This window comes from Onychostruthus taczanowskii, unplaced genomic scaffold (assembly GCF_017590055.1).
Source record: "Onychostruthus taczanowskii isolate IOZ18803 unplaced genomic scaffold, ASM1759005v1 scaffold101, whole genome shotgun sequence".
NCBI lineage: Eukaryota > Metazoa > Chordata > Aves > Passeriformes > Passeridae > Onychostruthus > Onychostruthus taczanowskii.
In genome coordinates, this window is record NW_024496638.1 from 1,400,822 (window position 1) to 1,422,779 (window position 21,958).

Consider the following 21,958-nt stretch of genomic DNA (forward strand, 5'->3'; position numbering starts at 1 on the left):
CTGTGCTTTCTGTACAGGAGAGAAAAGCTTAGCTAAATAGTCAGCTACCAGGAGAACTGACGGGGGCAACCAGGGTTACATCTACCCCCTGGCATAACAGAAATGCAATTTTTGCTCACGTTAGCCATCGATTAGAGCTCAGGGGTGTTCTTCCACCTGGAGCAGCTCTACCCTGGCCTCCCAGAGCACAGGCTGGCTCCATCCCAAGGAGCTGCAGAGAGCTCCGGGCTCACGGCGTGTACGCAGCACGCAGCCGTTTATCAAACTGGACTAACACAGGCTGACCTTAACATCTCTGAGCCTGCCTGACCTCAGTGGCAAAACAGATGTATTTATTTTGGGATTTATTGCATTTATTGTCGAGTAACCTTTGCACAGCTCAGCAGGCTGCCTGCGAGGTTCAGCTTTTGGCCGCTCCCGTGCAGCGATGCTCTCTGGCAGGGCAAGCAGGCAGCACAGGGAAACCTGGAGCAAAGGCACCTCCTGCCCACTGCCTGGCCTGTCGGGGGACCTGGGGACTGTTTCCCAGCTCCCTTATCTCTGTGCTAACTTGACTCTTGCCCAATTCACTGAAGGAAGCAAGTGAGGGCATCCGGGGCAAGTCCCACAGCTCATCCCAAGTCTACTTACAAGTCTGTCGTCTTGTAACCCCAGTGAATTAAAGGGCTGTCACAGAGAGATTTCCAGTTATGTAATACATTTTTTTTATTTTCTTTTTTAATAACTAAAAGGTCTTTGGCTTAGTTTCTATTCATCAAAGACTCATGGGTAGTGACTAGATTCCTGTTCATTTTGCAGTAGGTGGAAGGGTCAATATTTGCACTGTGGTTCAAAAATACATTTGAGAAAGGCAGGGGAGAACTTTAAGAAAGAAGAATACAAACAGCAATGCACACAGAATAAAATGATGTTGGGAAACATTCAATATGTTCTTCATTACTGAGTGATTTGCAGGGATTTCACCCAAAGCAGCACAGCACCAGAATTATTCTTATACGCCAAGTATTCCTTCAGTCATTTAAAAAACCCTTGTGCCTCCTTTCCCTCTCAGCCTCTGCTCTGAGCTCCTGCTTCAGTCCATTTTCCAGTCAGTCTTGCTCTTGTTCCATGGAGCCATTTTGTCTTGCTGCCTTGCTCAGCCTGTCATGAATTTGAACTCTTCATTTGTTGAGTTCCTTGTACTTACAAGGTTTTTTCCCTATACATCTGGACATATAAAAGAAAGCCTACAAACAAAAGCCAGGCTTCCCCCCCCCCCCCCCCCCCCCCAAGTTAAATGTTTTATTTGCAAATAAACCAAATCAATATTTGTCTTTTTCTTCACCATTTCTGTGCTCCTGCATCTGCCTCCCCTGGTTCAGCTCACCTCACCCCCATAACCAGTGCTCACATCAAACCCCTGCTCTTCAGGCTGGTGGGGAGCTAAACTGTGGAATAAGCTGGAATTTCAGAGCAGGAAAGGGAAGTTGGGTATCTTACAGCCCTTATCACCACAGCAATGAAAGGCAGCTCTGACTGGGATATAAGCTCTTCTGGAAACCACTTGGCATCCCAAAAGGCTGAAGTTAAATATAAGATAAACGCATGCTGGCAGTGACATACCAAGGCACCAGTTAGGAGCAGTGGAATGGGGCAAAGAGTCCCTGTTATCCTCTGAAATGTGCTGCAGCCAGGGCTGCTTGGCACAGCCCCTTCCAGCTGCCCTGGATATCACACGAGCTGGCCTTTCAGTTCCTCCTTTGGTGGCTATAAATGAAGTGACACCTTCTTCCTCACCTCTATTTTATGTTCTGTAAGTCAGATAAAAGCCATCAACCTCAACACTTTCAATACCACCACTGCAGAGAATTTCCCTCAAAAACTACATATATAATATTCCCTGTAAATACCTGGCTGTTTTGTTGGAATTTGTCTCAGGGTAATCAGCAGCATTTTGCAAAAAGAACAATGTATAGTTACAAAAAGTTCAACCCCTCGTGGGTGCAGGCAGCTGGTGGGCAGAATGAGTGGTAAAATCTAAACATTCCCAGATGGTGATATCTCTACTAAGAAAATTACCCATGAACTAGAAAGAAGATCCAAATTATTTTCCAAAAGGCAGCAACCTGTTGGCATCAAACACTACTCAGCACTAAATCTGGAATTATTTATAATTTCAGTACCTGATGGCACAGGAGATCCTTGGCATTTGGTTAAGAAAGATAAACTTGAACAGGCATTGCACTAAAGCTGTTAACACCACGACCGAGGCAATATCCACCATAAATTATTTACAGGCAGTACTTACTATAGTGCTTCTGGTTTTACTGTCAAAGAAGGAATCTTTGTCAGACAAATCAAATCTGTTAAAAGATTACAACAAAGCCCATTAGGTCAAAAAAAAAAAAAAAAAGTCAGTAATTTCCGGTTCTCGTTGACCCCTTCAGTATTTTCATTTCTCCTGGGGATCTCTCAGAGCTCAAATTAAAGAACAGTTTGCAGAAACCCTGTTAAAAAGCAAGTCAAACCCAACTCCCACATTTTAAAGAAGCTGCTTGTACATTTCACTGGGTTGATTTCTTTATAGGTTTTTCAGCACAAAAGAGAGTGTTGACACTCATTTAAGTTGAATCCCTGACCACTGCTTGAATTTCCCCTCATAATCTTTAATTTTCCCTGTGAGACCTCTGTTTCCTCCCTCATTCAGCAGAGACCCAGGTGCTGTTCCTGGAAACGCCACCTGCAAACAGTGTGAGGCCCATCCATGTCTCCACTCAGGAGCATATTTTGGAGCTTCCCCGGACCTCCAGGAATGCCCTACTCTCAGCAAACACACCAAGACATTTCCTGCAAGCCCAAGGACAGGCCAAGATGTCACACACACACACACTGCCTGGCCCAAGCCCATTCCCGCTCTGCATCTCTGGATGAAACACTCAAAGCCCTGGGGGTGCAGGGAAGAGCTCCTGCCCTAGGACTGCTGTTTGTTCCAGCTGGCACATCCATAAACACAGCCTTCAAAGTGACTCCTCTGGGATGCTGGCCAGGGAAGAGCAGCATCAGGGCAATCCAAGGCAGGAGAAGCTTTGGCTGGGCTCTACCTCGTGATTTTTTTTTCCCTACACCCACATTTACAGCTGTTCTTGCTGATCTGGGATTGAAGGCAAAGCCACCTCTGACTTCACAGCACTCAAAGGCAACGCCTGGTTGGCACTACCTGTGTGTCAGCTGCCCACACCAGATATATGAAATTATTCTGAAATTTAGCAATCCACATCTCTGGCTACAAGTTTCACTAAACATTTTATTTAATGTGGAGAAGAGACTGTTATAAATCAGATTATAAATCCCCTTTTGGCAGCCTAACAGGTGAAGTGTACAGTTATACAGACACACATTATGTGCCACAACAGCAGCTAAAACACACAGAGATTTCCCTGCAGAGACTCATTCCTCAACAGCAAGCCAAAAAAAATCCCCCCAAAAGTAAATTTACTGTAAAATGGAAACATTCTTTGCAGCAATGCCCACCAAAGTGTTGGTGTTCATGTTCCCATTCACCCTCTGGTGCCTGAGCTGCTGTCAGAGAGGCTGGAACCTGTGGACATGGATATTCAGGGAAGGCTTTCACTTACAAGTGCTGCTTCTCTCTGGAGAAGGGGTAGGAGAGGCGCTTCACCGTCTGAGGTTTGTGTTCTGCTACTTTGGGCTGGATGGGCTCCGTTATTTTTTGAATCACAGAATTAATCTTTTTCAGGAGGCCATGGGTCTGGTTTATCTGATACATCTGAGGGTGCAAAGAGAAAAAAAACAAAAAACCAAACAGTGAAACTTTACTGCTTTTTGGTTATCCATAGGTCAGAGTGAACTGTAAGGAATCAACCAGAATTAGATAAATACAGCACAATAAACTATCGAGGAGTGTGGTTTACATTCTTGAAATCATCCAGAAAGAAAGGGATGGGAAAGTCAAACCAAGGGTTAGGGAACCACAGGATGACAACAGACTTTTTAATATAATTGTGCTTCTGATTAAAATCCCTGGTAAGTGAGGCAATAATGGGGATTAATATGAAATCCAAACCAAAAGTGCGGTTTTAGTGCTGTAATAAATGATGCTGGGCTTGGAGACTGTCTCTGGCTCCATTATGGACTTCTCTGTGCAGTCTGGGACCTGCATTTAGTCTGTGTTTAAATATTAATCCATCTCTGAGCTGCGCTCACTGAGCAGGTAGCTATCTATCACAGGTGATTTAGAATTGATGAAAATACACTGTCATTCCCTTAATGATATTTCAAATATTCTGGAAGGTAATTTATTTTGTGGTTGAGTGGCCCCAGCTCCTGCAAACATGACTGACTCTGTATATGAATAGTCCCTAAACCCAGCGAGACAAATTCTTATCCTTGTGTTCAGATTTAGCAGTCTTCAAGTGAGAAAAAAATGTCCAAAAGACACACAGAAATTTCACCATCAATTGAAACCTCTTCTTTTAAAGCATACTGAGGATGAAATCACTCTCATCATGTACAGACAGTGGTAGCAGCCAGAAATTCTTAATTTCCATTATTCCTTCCACTTTTTCCCTCTGCTGCCCCAAGCAAGTACATTTGTGACTTTCATTTCTGGTATGTTTCAGTTAATTGTTTTGAAAATGCTCGTGGAAAGAGAAGTCTGCATTTATAAAGTGCTCTGAGAGGAACATATGTTTAAACTACGCCTTCATGAGGAAAACAAGAAAATCAAGACTCACCTTTTTTGTGGGCATCTTGAGCTTAAGGAATTCTGCCTCTCGACACAATACATTCCATGGTGCATGTATTTTTACAAATCCAATCCCATGGATTTTGGTCTTAAAAAAAAAAAAAAAAGAAAAAAAAAAAAAGCAGGGGAAAATTTTACTGACGAGAGGAAATTAAATGCATTACCCCTTGTGCTTCATGCATATTTAAGGAAGAAACAGTCCATTAGGGCCAACATGATACATCTCATTTGTTTGAGAGAGTTGGTTTCTAACAACAGGACAAACACTGAACACCTCACTGTGCTGAGCTGCTATAGAATGTGACTCAAAAAATGCTATTGTCTCCCAAAGCAATTACCACAAGGCTAAACAGATAAAAGCTGTTTGGGAAATAAAAGCTAATGACTGTGGACACAAACACAGGCTGAGCCAGTTAAACTTGAAGCAGAGGCATCCAGCCAAAATGGTGTGATTTGGTGAGTGTGTTGTAGTTTCTGGGGCTGAGAGAGTCCTTGCTGCTCACACCTCAGAGGAGCAGCCTCAGAATCAAATGTGAATATCTCCATTAAAGCATCATAGTTAGGAAAACCAGTAGGAAGAACTCCACCAAACAAAGCAAAAGGAGGACAGAAGTTAATGGCAATATTAGTGGTTTGCCTGCAGCCCAGTAATTCTCTGAGCTGTGTTCTAGAGAGCAGGACATGGATGTTTGCTCCTGGCACTCCCACATACACCCATGTTTGCTCCCCCTGGAGCAGCCATTCCAAAGGCTCTGGAAAAACGATACCCAACTAGGAGGCATTCAGCAAACAGAAGAGAAATGAACTTCAATTAATCTTTCTAATCTGGTTGCTGCACCAACTCAGTTATTACAGTAACCAGCCTTCACACAGCTGTATTCTCACTCGCTTTCTAGAAATTGGTTACTCGGAAGACCATGGAATGGTTTGGGTTGGAAGGGAGCTCAGGGGTCATCTAGTTCCAAAACTCCTGCCGTGGACAGGCCAGGCTGCCCCAAGCCCTGTCCAACCTGGCCTTTTTTATCAATTATTGTGGACACTGAGCCAGTGACCACAACTCTTTGTGTGTGACCATCCAGCCATTTCATTGAAGAGAGCTTAAGTGGTTTATTAAACACCATCTGTTTAAGAAGCCTTTGCTCTTTTGGAATCAGTGAGGTCTCCAATGCAGCTGTGTGGCTTTTCAGGCCCAAGTGATTGGAGATCTTTTCCCCCTACATGGACGTGCTGGCTGTGGAAGCTGATGTAAATCCCCAAATCTTGCTTTTGTGTCTACACTTTCATCTCATGTGGTTTGATGTTTTGCACTGAAAGGACAGGGTTCTCTCTCTTTTACAACGTCCTGGCTTGACCCCTGAGTCCTTCTGCATCATTTGAAGTCATATTACATGTCATAGGTGGAACCTCCCATCTGGCAAAGGATTCAATGTCTATGACTTGGCACAGGCAAAGTCCGTGTTTGTTACAGGAACCTGCAAGCTGGACAGAAAGCAAGTCTGATTTTCACTGTTAGATGGAGAGGGGAAACATTTTGGGCTTTTCTTGCATTGCACCATGTTAAGTATATATATTACATATACATACTATATAAAAGATATAAATGTCTGTAATTTTTGAGTAACAGGTGACAGGTTTATTTTTTTTTGCAGTCTGTTCCCAGGTCAAAATGTTTATCTCAACTTTTAGATCCTGTAAATAAAACCAGCATAAATGTTTACCCTCTCTCTCGGGAGTCTGGGGCACATTGGTTGGGTCAGATAATTGCAGCAGCTTTCTTTGAAATTAATACTGCTGTGTCTATTTCTACTAATCACACACTGGCAGCACTTCACATACATCATTTTTTACACGGTTCTAATGGGCTTTTAATAGAATATCCTGTTTTCAGAGTGCAGGTGGGAGATGTTACAAGCTGTACTGTTCACGTCTAAGAATGGAAAGAGCAAACTGTAACACAGACCCATGTGCTCCAGCAGAAGCGTGGACCAGAGCCTCCTGAACTAATTTAATTCTCCTCAAGCCTATATTGAGGAATAAAGATGACACTGCCTGTATCTGATTTTTTCTTCCCCTCATAGCTGGAATTACCAGAGGATCCAAACAACTGTGTACTGCAAACCCACCAGACTGGGATTAGTGTTCAGAGCTGTTTAAGCCTCACTTCCAGACAGCACAACACAGCCGTGTTGCAATGGTGGGTGTGCCACAAATCCTGGCCAAGAAAAGCCAGGAAACTTCACCTCATCAGGGCATTTACAACACCATGGCACACTCCTGTGCAGTCAACTAAATCAGTGGGTGAGGATGGCACTGACTGCCAGAACTGCAATCAAATCCTGCAAAAGCTGAGACTGTGCAACCTTGATCAGAGCCAGGCTCACAGGGACAGCTCAGCATCCCCCAGGACGTGGCCAACCTCTCTAACCCTTTTAAATGGATCCTTACATCTTCATCGCGTTCCAGCTCCAGCCCGGCCTCCACGAGGTTCCCCTCATACTCCTCCCTGCGGAACCTCTTGTCATCCTCATGGTAATCCATGTGAGGCTCACTGTCCCCCATCTCCAGCTGCACCCCCTTCCCCGGGAGTGGCTGGTCCTGCTTGGTGCTTCGGACACTGGCATCGTTCTGCTGAGGTCTCCTGGCCAGAGTCTTCCCGGCCGAGGACTTCTTGTAGTGGTAAACCAGGATGTAGTCCACCTTCCTCTTGCCATCTCTGAAGTACAGCCCGTATTTGCAGTCAGCATCCGGGTTTTTGGATAGGGAATTTAATAACTGGAAGTGGGGAATGGGTGTGTGGAGAGAAGAGAGAAGACTAATGAATGCACAGCCCAACACAAGCACCAGATAGATCATCCTCTCCTTTCAAGGCTCCTTTTGCCTGGAGCACAAGATTCCCTCTCTCCAGAGAGACAGCAGATGGGAGGAGTCCCGTTCCCCCCCCCCCCCCCCCCCCCCCCCCCCCCCATGCTACTTACTCCAAAAATTTTTGCAAGTTAACACCTTTAATTTTACTGATAGCCAGCTGAGATTTTATTGGCCAGAAATAAATAGATTGCATGACTGGGATTTAATCTAATCACCAGCACACTGGTTCATAAGTCAGCTACTTGCTGGGTTTGGTTTTCTCCTTTGGGGGTTAATTGCCGCTAAGATCATCTGTCCTTTTCCACCCATGACATCTGCAATGCTGCAATTCTGACAAATAGATTAATATCATGTGGAAACATTTCTCACTTCTCTTATCTATCATTGCAAGTCCATATCATCTGAGAAAAAGATCATCTTAGATACAGACTGAAGGGAGCCAGCTGCTCCTGCGGCATGGCCAAAAACGCCATGGAAAGTGGCCAGGAAAGTGGGGTCACTGCTTGTTGAGTTCACCACTTTTTTTCCCACTTATAAAAACCTATGTCACTATGCAATCTGATGGTGGCAATGGCTTTATTCCCAGCCTGGGTTAAAGCTGGGTAAGTGTTGCAAGACACATGAAAGGTACAACTCAAAAGACAATTTCATTTCCAAGCATTTATCTGAAAACTGCACAGGGCGACTGTAGAAACAAACAAACAAACAAACAAAAATACTAACAATTTATTTATTTCTACTTTTATAACAGTTCTCATGCATAATTCACAATTCTACCCTTGGAGGTTCACATAATATTAAAATTACAAAAAAAAAAAAAAAAAAGGAAGAAAATTCACTAGTAACTGGCATTTATTTTCACAAAAATTACCCAACACAGGAGTGGCTTTTCAGTGACCAGGGAACTTTTCTGGCTTCTAAGTTTATAGAAGAATGCCCATTCTCCATGGAGGGAAAAGGAATTGTGCTCCAAAAGAGAGCAATTGGTCATCAGTTGCAAAATGCTAAAATCTATTTGGGATGTGCACACCTGCTTATTTCCTACATAAAGCACAAAATGTAAGTTATTTTAGATAGCCTTTGCTATCTGCTTCTCTTTCCTTTAGGATCTCATCCCTCTTTCCCATTTAATCTAAACCCTTTACACCAAGTTAATAAATATGTAACAAAATAATACAGCATTTGGAGCCACCATGGAGTTCACTCATTGTCCTCTTGCCTCTATTCCCCATTGCATGAAAACAGGGGAGGTTATTTAGCCATGTCAAACTCTTCAGGGCAGTCTGTTAATGTTTATGCCCTACCTAGATAGTCTCATTTAGTTAATAAGCATACTTTTGATATAAAAGACCATTAATAACTATTACTTTTCAATTGCTTTATGACTAATGGCATGCACCTGTGAATTCAGAACATTTTTTTTAAAGCAAGCTGACAGTCTACTTGTGGCAGGCAACTCACTTATGCAAATTTCTACAGAAACAAAATATTAACAAATGGCAACTAACTGGATTGTGGGTTTTTTAAAAAATATGTATTGATCTTACTAATTAATTAAACAGCAGTTTCTGAAAAACCAGGCTAAGCCACCACTGTGGCTACTAAAGCCTCAACAAATTCACTTATATGTGAGAACAGCTATATCCACAGTAAACAAGAAGCAGCCAAAAAACTTGGTTCTGTTTTAAAGAAATTAATGGTCAGATTATTTTAAGGGTGGGGTATAAATGCTGAAAGATACTCATGGGCCAGATATTCTTTTGCAGTGCTCCTGTGCTTAAATTGAGTTGCATTGACTTTGACCATGTAAAACTTAGGTCTCCTCAGCAGTGAATGAGACAGAGAAAAAACATTTCAGTTTCACCACAGCAGGAGGATTTTAACACCCTGACAGAACCATTCCTCCATGCTCCATCCAATTTTAAGCACAAGCACAATAAATCACATGCTGCTTTTTCTGGTACCTCTTTCCCCAGTGAATCTGTTGTATAGCCCACTCCACCTTAATAAACTTCTTTTTATGTTCAAATTACATAACCAAGTCGTAATCATGCTGGGTGTTCATATTACTAACGTCCTTTAAAATCTGTGTTAAAAAATTTAACTAAGGAGCAATTATTGACACTGGAAATCTAATGTCTATTGTGTGCTGGAGAAGATCAGTTTAATGTTTTCTATGTTAACAACGGCTTTTGAATGAAATTTGAGACATTCTCATCTGTTCTTCTCTGCACTGGCAAGAAGATGTGAAGGTTGGCACAGCCTTATTGCCAGATTCCTTACTCTGAGAAGAGGCAGCCCCTTTTTATGCTACAGGTTAAACCAGCTTCCGTTCCTCACACATCCAAGAACACCCCCCGCCAAATCAGCATGGACTGTGCCTGGTGGCAATCCTTCCCAGCACCTTGGGAAAACAGAGGGAGAGGATTTCAGAGCATCCTGGGAGTGGAAAGGATGAGAAATAAGCTGCGGGGCAGCATGCCTGGTGTGACCCAGCAGGTTACTCACCGTGCTCTCGTGCTGGTCGTAGCCGATGTCCTCGATGGCTCGGATGTTGATGATGTGGATGCCCTTCTCCTCAGCAGGCAGACAGGAGTACTTCTTGTTCACCCTCATTCCTGTCTCCTCTGGAGCCTCACTGAGATCTTCTGGCAGAAAATCCACCCCATGAAACTCGCTGTCTGCGTCTGAGAAGGAAGGGAACAATTGTATCAAGACACTTTAATCCAAACTTGCTCCTCCCAGAGCCACCCAAAAGCTGAAACGTATCCTGTTCCTGCCCTCTCCTGCCAATGAGCCCTTGGGCAGGGCTCCCACCCCTTCTCCGCTTTCCTCAGCCCTCTTCAGCCCTACCTGGGTCTCCTCCTCCTCCAGAGGAAGAGAGCTCAGTTAACGTTTATCCTGCATGGGTGTCTCAGGGTGTTTTTACTCTGTGGGCTTGTGGAATGACTCTATTTCTTGGCAAGAGAAGGAAAAAGGGGGGTGGAAAGGGAAAAAACTGCTGGTGAGGATAGGTGCCATGGTGCCTTTCCCTTTCCAGGAGGTGTTTTCTCCTTTAACTTGTTCACGATGAAAAACTAAGTCAAGGGTTTTCCCTCAAGTACCTACATCCTGCATCTGATTTACTGAACCATTCTTATTTAAGTAGTCTTGAAAAACTGGGGGTTTCTCTGTCTCAGCCTGCTTCTGATGGAGGCATCAGAACTGTTTCCATTTCCTGTTTAAGTATAAAGATAGGCTAAAGGATTTTAAATAAAAATTTCACTACAAACTGAGCAACCAATAAGTTACAGAATGCAAACTGGGGTTTGCATATGCAAGCAATAGAAGGCAAAGTATTCCAAGATTTTATTAATTTTGACACTGAAATAAAATACTGCAGCATTGTACCTTATTATTTTTTTTTTTTTTTTGAAACCACATAGGAGGAGAGCTGGCTTGTTGAAAGAGTGAAGATAAAACAAGAATTGTAGAATTTATGGCTCCTAAATTAGCTTTCCCAAACAACATAAAAACATGAAACTGAATTACCCTGTCTGGGTCTGGTTGAACTTCAGGGATGTTGAGGGAAGAGACAAAGAAAATCCCACTCCCCAGCAAATTTGCAGATGATGTGAAACTGAGGAGCAGGATTGATAAGCTGGAGGGTAAGGCTGCCACTTCAAGGGGTCTTGACAGGTTGGAAAAATGGAAACCCAAAAAAGTCCCCCACTTATGCAGCCCAAAGGAGGGAAGACAAATGATGGGGGTTCTATTCCTGCCTTCAACCACCAACTGAGTAGGTACAGACACAGCAGGGCCAGATTCTTCCCACAGGTGAAGAATGAGAAAAGGGTGAGGGGCTAGAGACACAAGCTGCAATAAGGGAAATTACAACCAAACATTAAAAAAAAAGAATCTCAGCTCTCTAACAAGAGTGATCACACAATGGGGAAGGAACCAGTGAAGCTATAAATCTCCATCCATCCCTGGAGAAGGTCAGAGCTTGACCACACCTGGCCCAGTCTGAATGTTGGGAGGGCACTGCAATAATCACCACACTTCTGATCAGGCTCTTCCTGGGAACAAGGCGGGAGCCAGCAAGGACAACAACCTGCAACAGGCAGAGGAGGAGGATGCAACTGAAGCCTTGGCACCTGTCCTGAGCTTATCAGAGAAAGGTAAACATTACTGTTATGAAAGCCATGCTTCTGTGGAATTTGCAGTTGCGCTCCTCTGGAGCTTGCCAGCACCACGAGTTTGTGGATGTTCATTTCAGTTCTGGGCAATCCGCTGCCCCAAGCTGCTTTCCCAGGAACACCAGTGCTCATTAACATCATCATAACACCTGAGCAGCAATCACCCTCTACATATTCATGTGCGCAGCCTGTAACACCCACACCTGTGCAGATCTGGGCTGCTGCTCTTGGCTCTTCTCTAACACTCCCCAGTAGCTGTGCCAGAGCAGACACCACTCATGAGATCTCAGGGCAGCAGCACCAAACTCAGCGAGCCACTTCAACAGCAATTTGTAACAACTCAAGGAGCTTTTTTTGAGGGGGGTAATGTAGAGGTGCAGCCAGAAATCTGCTGGCTCATGGGAACAGCTGGAATGTTTGTACCAATTCCCTACATGTGTATGGTCTCTTTTTCTCAACACTCACAGGCACATATGGGCAGGCTCCCTGAACAATGGGAACTGAAGCAAGTGTGGGCAGCTGCAGAATCCTGTGTACTCAAGCCTTTATTCTGTGGCTGCAAAATACTCATAAAGTAATACAACTTTTAGAACTTCATAACTGCAACAACCTGCATTTTTATCTGGAAGGATGCTTGCAAAAACAGTGGATTAAGTGCAGTAAAAGTCCTCTCTTTTCCCTCCTTTTCACATGTGTACTAAGTAAAACCCAGTTATTTCAGAATTTTGCAGAGGGTATTGGAAGAGAAGCAGCATTTACTGAATGTGAATCTGAATAATGGAGCTGTGAACTGAAAAGTGCTAGTTTAGGAATCACCACTGGGACAGAATAGGCTCAGAGGAGAAAATCACAAGCTTCATTGAGCCCAAATGACGTCCCTGTGCTCTGAATCTGCACTTCCAAGCAGAGTTTGTTAAGCCCCAGCACGGAGCAAGGAGACCTGCTCAGATGATTCAGCACCATTGTGCAAGCCCAAACAATCCCCCCCGACACAAGGAGATATTTACATTCCTGTTTACACATCAGTAGCCTGGCAATATTGGAAAGAACAAGTGCTTCAGGTAGGCAGTGAATCATAGAATTTTGGTTTATTATGACTACTGGAAAATATGTGAACTGTGAGAGCTTTCTTAATACAATCTTAATTACAACAAGTTTGATTTCTGCACTGAAGGATGATGTCAGGATTTAATCCTAAGTAAAGCCATCCAAACCACTTTGGTAATTACAAACACCCAGGGATTATGAGCAGTTCACTTATGCTGATTTGGCAGAGGTCAAAGCCTTCTGTTGCAGAACACAAAACCTTTTTTTTTTTTTTTTTACATGGAGTAGAGCATTTCAAAGATTTAAAACCATGAATATTTTATGTTAATCACATTAAACAAGGACAATAATTTAATCTCAAAATAAATTCATGTTCAGAATTATTTATGGCCAGATAGAAGAGGAAAGGTAAGGAGTGAAAAGAACAATAATGTCCTAATTCAGATAGACTGACATTGTAATCTCTTTGTTGGGAGCTGAAAGAGGTGAGCATTATGAAAACTGCTGGCTTTGCTGCCTTCTAATGCTGACTAACCCACTCTCTTCTATTTATTAAGCAGAAAACACTACAACAAAGACTTGAAGAAGCACTCAATGTATTTCAACACAGCCATAAAACCAACCTCAAAACCCCATGGATTCTGAGTCAGCAGAAGTCCCCTAATATTCTGGGGCACAGAGTCAAACTCATGCCTGAGTCTCTCACTCTGAGCCGTATGGGAAACAAGACTGAACTAATAAAAAAATCCCTCAAACTCAAAACCACTTCTTCCTCCATTCAAATTTCAGTCGCAGCTGTTAAAATTCCCAACCTCATCATGCAAAAATTAACACTAATTAATTAATGATCACTTTTCCACCGCTGAAATTTGGCACACTGTGCTGTAACCTTTCCTCATTCAGACAATGCTTCTTCACTGAATGTTGATGACCAGGTGAACCAGGACCCAAAACCTGCTGTAGAAACCAATGTATGTTCTCCATGATTCAATCAACCATTAACATTATTGTCATAACCATGCACAGCCACTGAATATTCCCTGGCAAAAAGTATTTTTGTCATTAAAATGAATTTTAAAATTGCATTCATGCAATGCAACTCTTAAAGAAATACCCTGCACTAGTTCTAAAATAAGTATCATCAAGTCAGCATGAGTACATCTAAACAAATACAATATTTCCCTGCTCAGCCTGAAACCAATAATGTCACTGAAGCTGACTTCCCTTGTTTTCTTTTTCTTTTTTTCCTGGTTTCCTCTTGTTTTCACTTTTAGAGAATATGTTTAAGAAAGTGTTAGAACAAAAAAAGGTCACAAAGACCTCTGGATTGAAAAGGTAAAGCAGCAGGAGAGTTACAAGACCATGTGATTCAAGCTTTTAAATGTCCACGGCCTTATCTTTTTGCTTTATATAAACTATGATAGAATTCAGAACGAAAAATTAAGAAACATGCAGGTAACAAGGAAGAATATTAAGAAAGTCATGCACACATGCATACACACATATATATACCTGTGGTAAAAGAAACGAACACAACCTCTAAGTAAATGTTGAATATTTGTTGATCGTATACTCTTTCTACGGAAAAAAAAATGTTAGTTTGTGCAATACATTGGATAACTTTTGGATTTAAGTCATTTTCTTGAAGAAAAGGTAAGATATTGAGATAAAACTCCTTTTAGTGGGGTTTTGCTTGCTACATATTGCCCCCTAGCAGCAGGATCCTCCTTCAGCACGTCCTCACCCAGTTCTCTACCGCCTGTATCTCCCAAATTCCAAGTCAGAGGTTAATCCTAAGAAGAAAAAAACCATCATCCTCACAAGTGATTCTCCTACCTCTTCTCCTTTTCCTTCTCCCACCTCCTGATAGCTCCAAGGCTGTCAGATTTGGAGGCCAAAGCCCTGGAAGAGCAAGGCCAGGCAAGCTCCAGGCAGGCTCAGTGCCACCCCAGCACAGCCGGGCTCGTTCCGACCCGCGGGTCAGCCTGCGGCCCGAGGAGCCGTGCCCGGGAATGCCAGCCAGCAGGCTGGAATGCCAGCGAGGATACCCGCTGCTGGCAGGGAGGGCAGTTCTTTTTTTGGGATGCTGACACCTGTTTACGAGGCACTGGCCCTGGACCAACAGAGCTGCCGTGCTCTCCCAGGAACACCCGCACACGTCCCGAACTTCTGTTCTGCGCAAAGTCCTGACATCAGGAGATCATTAGCTCCACATCAGGGACAATTTGATGCAAATTCTCCCTCACCCCTCCAGCTGTGAGCAGCCAGATGTTGCCCCCAACTGTGCTGCTGGTGGAGAGGCAGCAGGTTTCACTGATACCACTGACTGGCCTGGCAGGAAAAGGGAGCCCACCTCCCTTGGGGCAAAGTTAATGTTGATACCTCCTGTCCATCCTTTCAGGGATGTTGACACCTCCTGTCCATCCTTTCAGGGATGCAGGGATGTTGACACCTCCTGTCCATCCTTTCATGTTGATACCTCCTGCCCTTCTATCTGCAGAAAGGTGAACCCTGCCTCTTTCATCTTCTCTAAGTAGGACACTTTGGAACTCGCCCATCTCCTTTGCTTTTCCATTTATTTTAAAACTTGTAGCCTACATCTGTGCTGGTTATTACCTTAATGAATCAAGTATGATGTTATAACCCAATCCATTAAAAAAAAAACTCAAACAGTGAAATAAATCCTGGATTCCATGGACGGTTTCCTTTGCAGAGGAGAAATACTTCCAAAGCAGAACGACCTTGATGTGCCTGATGCTGACAACCCACACTGAAGGGCAGAGCCCATTCAGACACTTTGTGCCCAGTGCTTAGGAGTCACAGGGGTGGAAAAACTTCAGCTCCTGGCAGGATTGTCTGGATGATCAGCTGGCTTAGCTCTGTTCCTCACTACTGAGAATGGTGGGGCTCTGGAGTGGGGCTGCAGCTTTCCTGGAAGGCTGTCTGCAGCTTTAAAGTTATTGATCTATTATTATCAGCAGCATATTCAAAGCAGGTTAGAAGGACACACAGCTATGACATCATTTTTTATTTATGCCTGTCTATTTTTGTTTTTAAAGATTTATTTACCCCATTTGCAGGATGCAGTCCTGGGCTTGAACACATGCCTGATCTGACACAAGCCTTGTGAAATGTAAAAACAAAGAACAAAACCACCTAAAACCTCTAAAGATAATGAACATTTTGATTGAAATGGCATTTTCAACAGCACATAAATGACAAGAAAATACAAATTCTACCATAGCACTAGAGCCTGTTTCTTCACACCCCATCAAATCTCACATTTTATGAATAAACATAAAGCCTCTTCCCATCCCAAGACAAACTTGACTTTTTTCTCCACAACTACTTAATGGTCTATTAAGTAAATCTGTTTTCAGACATATTTCTAATACACCTAAGTTAAGGACTCTTCTTCTGCCAGGCACCAGAAAAATATTATTTTCTTCTGTTGCTATTGCACAAAGATCAGCACTAAAACTATGCTCAATGTTATGGTGAAAACAAAGCCAGATATGGGAGAGCCACTGAATCCATGATTTGTGACTCCTATTAGATATGCTTTGCAGGGTTATGATTCTCATTATTTTTGTTTGTGTGTTACAAGGGAAGGCAGTTTTTATCAATGGCAGCAGTGAGATGAAAGGAAAAAAAAATACTAAAAAGCAGATTATGGTAAGAGAATTGGTATTTATTGGGACAGTGGATACGCAAACTCTCACCAGAGTCTAAATATAAAAGATATCTAGATACATTTAAAATATGATGTATATTTTCCTTTACCAGGCTGTAACAAAAGCCTCTTTATACCAAACATGTGGAAATGAGGATCCAAAAATTACCAGTTTTACTCTAAAAAATCTCAGTCCTGGACTGCAGCCTGGGGCTGAAGCGATGGCTCATGTGCTGACTGGCAGAGCTGCTCTTTATCCCTCAGGTTTCCCATTTAAAGTCCTAATCTTGAGACATTTGCACTGGTGTTTACATTTCCATGTGAAGTCACGAGGACTTTTGGGCTGCATAAACCCAGTCATGGATGCCTTGGAAGGCTTTGCTCACCTGATAAAGAGGGTTTGGGCCACAGGCACCACATTCAGGAGTTGCATTTGAGCTGGGAGAGGCAGTCACTGGGGCTTACAGGGCACAGCTCCACCTTATTTATATATATATTTTTTGGGTGTGCCCAGGCAGGTGGAGCTGATGTGGTAGGGTGATGGGGGTGGGAGATATCCAGCTGAGATCCCAGCTCTGTGCTTGACTCTCCTGAGTTTTCCTCACAGCCCTGCAGTTTTAACTTGGAACACCACCAATGTAAGAGAATAAAGGGGCAAGTTCCACCAGCAGTTGGAAGAATCTCCCCCCCTGAGCAAGAGAATGCAAATCAGTGATGGGAAAAGCTCTATTAGCCCCTGTCTATCCAAGGAAATGCCATTCCCTGTGTTCCCCAGTCCTCAGGAACCAAGCTGAGGCACACCAGAGGCAGAAGCCCTAAGAAGTGTCGGTGCAAGCAGGCACTCTGCTCCTTGGTTTTTGGAAAAGAGCTGAGATCTGGGAGGGTGCCATGTCCCAGCCAGGCAGCTCTCCCTGTGCCAGGGGATGCTGCAGGAAAAGAGGACACTCCTGTTCAGGATTCCCAGAGTGGCAGAATTCTTGGAGCAGAAAGAAAAGACAGCTTCTTTTTGGGGCCAGCAAGGGGAAGGAGTGGGCCAGTGCCTTGTAAGGGTTCTTGACAGCCCCCAGGTGAAAGGCATACTTGGAATGGTTGAGGATGGACAGTCTTTGCAGTTTGGCTCAGCAGGGAAGCTGAGAAGGACAGCAGGGCTGAGCCCAGGTTCACCCAACCTCTCCTTAAGGAGCTTTTGACAATAATTATTATCTAATACACCTAGGTATCCAAGGAGCAGTCAGGATCCAGTCTAAGTATAAACAGCTGCCCTGTGGGTTTTGTAACAGGGCACAGGCTTACTAATAAACCTGGATTATCCAAAGGTACACTGGTACATTTCCTGCCCTAAAACAAAGGAGAGGCAATTGCCATGAAATTGCTGTCACCTGCACAATGGAAAGAAGCAGAGCGTGGAGGGCTCTGTGGTTGCTGCAGGTGCTCACAGGCAGCTGGGCCAAAATCTCTATCCAAATATCTCAGTTTCATTCCTAACTTGTTCCTGTTTGTTCTGCAGCAGCACTTTTCCAAAAGGAGCTCAGAATCCATCCCAAAGGCGTGGTCCTTAAAGAGGCAGATTTCTACATCAGGGTGTAGGTGCCTAACACTGCTCCCCCCCAAAAACAAACAACAAACCCAAGGAGTTCATATCAGAAGAACCTAAGACAGACTTATTTCGAAAGATGATTGTGCTCAACCTGTGTATAAGCAAGGACATCTTGGCAAACTCAAAGAGATGTCCTAAAAAAACCAACCAACCAAACCTAAAGATATTTTTTTTTGTAATTATGATGACCATGTAAAACACTAATGAAAACAGAAATAATAAAGGGCAACTCTAGTCCAGTATTTTTATTTCCAAAAGTCTGAGACAGGATTCTCCTGTTCTCTCCATCTTTCTGTTCATTATTCTTTGAGAAATCATTCCCAGAAAGAGCATCACCAAACAATCACAAGTGCCACCAGAAGGGCATCATTCTTCCCATGACAAACCTTCAGCACTCTCCCCTTACTACTAGAAATGAATCCTCCTCCACTGAGGAAACACCTCAGAGCACCACAAAAGTATGGCCCAAATAAGCAAAACTAGTAATTATAGATTTTCAAACAGCATATTTTTCTGTAGCCAAATCTTCTTTAAATTCCCAAACTGCAGCTGCTCCACCATGAAAGAGCCCAAAATTCATCACAGGCACACGGTCAGTGATGGGCTGCTCAAAGATATTCTGGGTAAGAAAGGAAACAGCAGCTCCTCCCAAGAGCAAGCATTTGACATCAACCCAGAGAGAAAGAGAGAAAACATTATTTGTTTTCATATTTCCTGAGAAAGACATTGAGGATGTAACCTTGTTATTTATGCAGGGTCAAGGTTTCATCCTAGAATTTAGGAAAGGAATTTATTTTCCCCTAAACTGTGATTAAGTTTATAAGCCTAAGACAAGTTTTGATTTTGTTTTTTTTTTTTCTGTTTTGGTTAGCAGAATAATATTTCACTTTCTGTCTTCTCTTTTTTTGAAAGAGGAAAATGTGCTGTTCATTTATCTGGTAAATGTTTATCCATTCTGTGTTAAAAATGCCTAAACAATAGAATAAAATGGAATTAAACTTTAATATATTGCTTATCTACAAGCACTAAACCACTTAGAAAAACAATACTCTTCGTGAAAAAAAAACCCCATGTTTTACCAATATGTTTTAGAAAGTAATTGTTTTGGATACACTAAAGGACAGTATCTGTTATTCCATAAACCTGTTCAAAATATGCTGTAAAAGGCTATTTACAAAGTTGATTGCTTTTTAATAGCACATACTCTATGCTGGTGGGTTTGTTAAACCAGTTTACAAAACATGTTTTTGTCAGCTACGTTTCTAGTCTCATGAACAGTCTCTACAATTTTAGGTTTGGGGTTTTTTTTAATATTCAAGCTCTTTGGAAATTGTCTTGAAGTGTTTGCTTTTAGACATGCAATAAATGTATTGCTGATGGAGAGAAAGGAAAGTTCTGACTGCAGTAATGATGTCAATATTGGTATTTTTAAGGAAGAGAGGACAACTAGCTTAATAAAAACAAAGGTATTGCAGTTCTGATTGATTTCAAATCCGACTGAGATAACAATGCTAGCAACATCCTTGGGCCATTTGCTTTGCTGACCTTTTGGGTGTCTGTGGCCTGTAGCAGTTCCTGGTTTTTGTTATGATACTGCATTTGTTTGTGCTTGAGCGAATATTTAAAATATTTGAACCAGTTGCAGAGAGTGGAAAAAAAGATGTTTGATGCGGTAAAATTTTGTTTTCACACTGTCAGACTCCAGCCCAATTCAGCATCAAGGCACCTTTCCATGAGGGTGAGGATGGACAGAGGGGTGGGCACCTCACCACAGCATCCCCCTGAGCCAACACACACTTGGGATGTTCCTGTAGCTACTTGTTTTCTTTGCCTGATTTCAACACAATTTCTCATTTAGGTGAAACTAACCCTTCTTCCCTGAAAACCCTCATCTCTTAACTGTATTCCTTCAGGAAATATTTGTAACTCAGATCAACAGTTAGAGCTCTTTATGCCTCTTCTCCTTGCAGGCTGTTTTTTGCCTGTCCTTGGGACCAGAGACAGGCAGGACAGTGACTGCCACCACAGCACACCTCCAGGCAGCCCAGCAAGATCCTGCAAGGAAATTTCAAAGCACAAAGCCAAGTCTTCTTGATAAAACATCCCACGGTGGTGCTGCACAGAACTGTGTTTTGTGAAAGGCTGGATGCTCCAATGGTACTGATATCTGGAGCAAGCGTAAATGCCGGAATGAGTTGACTCCACCCAAAGCTTTTGGAGCGCCGGTTCTCACCGGAGGAAATGCCTACAGACCCAGGTTGTCACCTGAACATGATGTTCCAGTGGGAAAAACATCATCACACCTAGTCCAGCTATGTAACAATTCCCACAGCCTCCATCGGGATCCCCCCAGGCTGCAAAACGTCTCTGCTAATCTTTACACTTGCTAATCAGCCATCAGGCTCTTAGAAAGGACTCAGCCCACGACCTTTTAAACAAGATTTAAGAAGCCAGGCAGCAAAAATCAGTTATTTGCAGAAAAATCTGTGTCTGAAACGCTACTTTTCATGGTAAAACAATGTCTTGCTGGTTTGACAGAAAGACACCTCTTGCTGACTGTGAGTCTTTAGAGCACCTATATCCCGTTTGGCTTCTCTCATTTATGCCTATTTATTTGGGAAATTCATGGTGGGATTCCCAGAGGTTTGGATGCCGTATGGCTTATCCACATCAGTAAATAATCTAGAGCACTGTTTAAATATGGAAACACTTCGTAGCAGCACAACCAAAGGCACTGGCTGTGCTGCTGCTGTGCCTGAGGGGAAAAAGGGTGTGTGGGGGGGAAAGGGATCTCTGGTGAAGACAGCCATTTATCTTTCATTAATCCACCAACACCACTGGGGCACACCACACAGCTGGAAGATTTACAAATTCTGCCCAACCTGCCCTTGAGCTGGAGGCTCTTCTGATGTGGGTTAGGATATAATTTGTTGTGCCATTTACTGACAATTCTGCTCTCTCCTTAATTCTTAGCTGCCAAAACTAAATCTGTTTCTGCTGACCTCACAGTGTCTTGGTTTTGGGAGACACTTGGTGCTGAGAACTTCCAGCCACCACTGGTGGCAGAGGAGCTCTCAGAGCAGAGCTGCAGAAAGGAGTGTCCAACCAACTGGGAGCCAACACCTTGAGGTCAAACTGCACACCCACTGGCTGTGCACCCTGTGCCCAAGCACAGCAGGGCTCCTCCTTTTCAAGGAACACCCAGAAGAATATCTTCCTCAGGACTGTAGAGCCTCTAGGAGCCCATCAGACCTCCCAGCATGGTGTAAAGTGTTCTGCTGGAAGGCAGGCTGCTCCTAATCTTCTCCAGAGCTGTCACCTGCCAGCACTGTCTGGCATTGCAGGTGCCTCAGGATTCTTTCATTCTGTGCCAGCACAGCTGTCCCTCTGTGAGAAACAGCTCAGGAAAAGGAAAATTACTATTCAGGGTATGTCCAGTGGAGATGAACAAGCAACAGCAGCTTTTTTCTGGGCTGTTGCCTGCAGCACACATCACCCGCTGTGTCAGACACTGGAACTCAAATTTAAACAGACGCAAAATGACAGAGGGTGTTGTGGCAGTGATGGAGGGAGGAGCTTCTCTTCCTAGGACACAATAAAAGAACTAAAAATCTACCCCCTCATTACCCACTTTCCCCATCCTACACTGGATAGTCAAGAAGACAAAGGATAATGAAGGACAAATAAAGTGCACAAGTGATTAATTAACACTTAAAACACTCAAAAGCAGTCATTAGAGATGTGGTTCCAAAGCAGAGGTTCATGCCAGGGCAATAGTGGCAAAAAAAAAAAAAAATTAAAAAAATATAAATAAAATAAACCTATTTTTGTAATAGCACTTGAGAAATTTATGA

The 21,958-nt window shown here is 43.2% G+C and overlaps 1 protein-coding gene across 3 annotated transcripts in view; it reads right to left on the reverse strand.

The window, feature by feature from the left end:
• ANO1 (anoctamin 1) overlaps window positions 1–21,958 on the reverse strand; it is a 71,212-nt gene that overhangs the window by 30,612 nt on the left and 18,642 nt on the right. For all 3 annotated transcript variants that reach the window (XM_041412570.1, XM_041412562.1, XM_041412553.1), the window contains exons 2-6: window positions 10,118–10,296; window positions 7,190–7,516; window positions 4,734–4,832; window positions 3,615–3,766; window positions 2,288–2,342 (exon numbers count right to left, since the gene is read on the reverse strand). In XM_041412570.1, coding sequence (XP_041268504.1) covers window positions 2,288–2,342; window positions 3,615–3,766; window positions 4,734–4,832; window positions 7,190–7,516; window positions 10,118–10,296 — 812 coding nt within the window. The remainder of the gene's footprint in view (window positions 1–2,287; window positions 2,343–3,614; window positions 3,767–4,733; window positions 4,833–7,189; window positions 7,517–10,117; window positions 10,297–21,958) is intronic.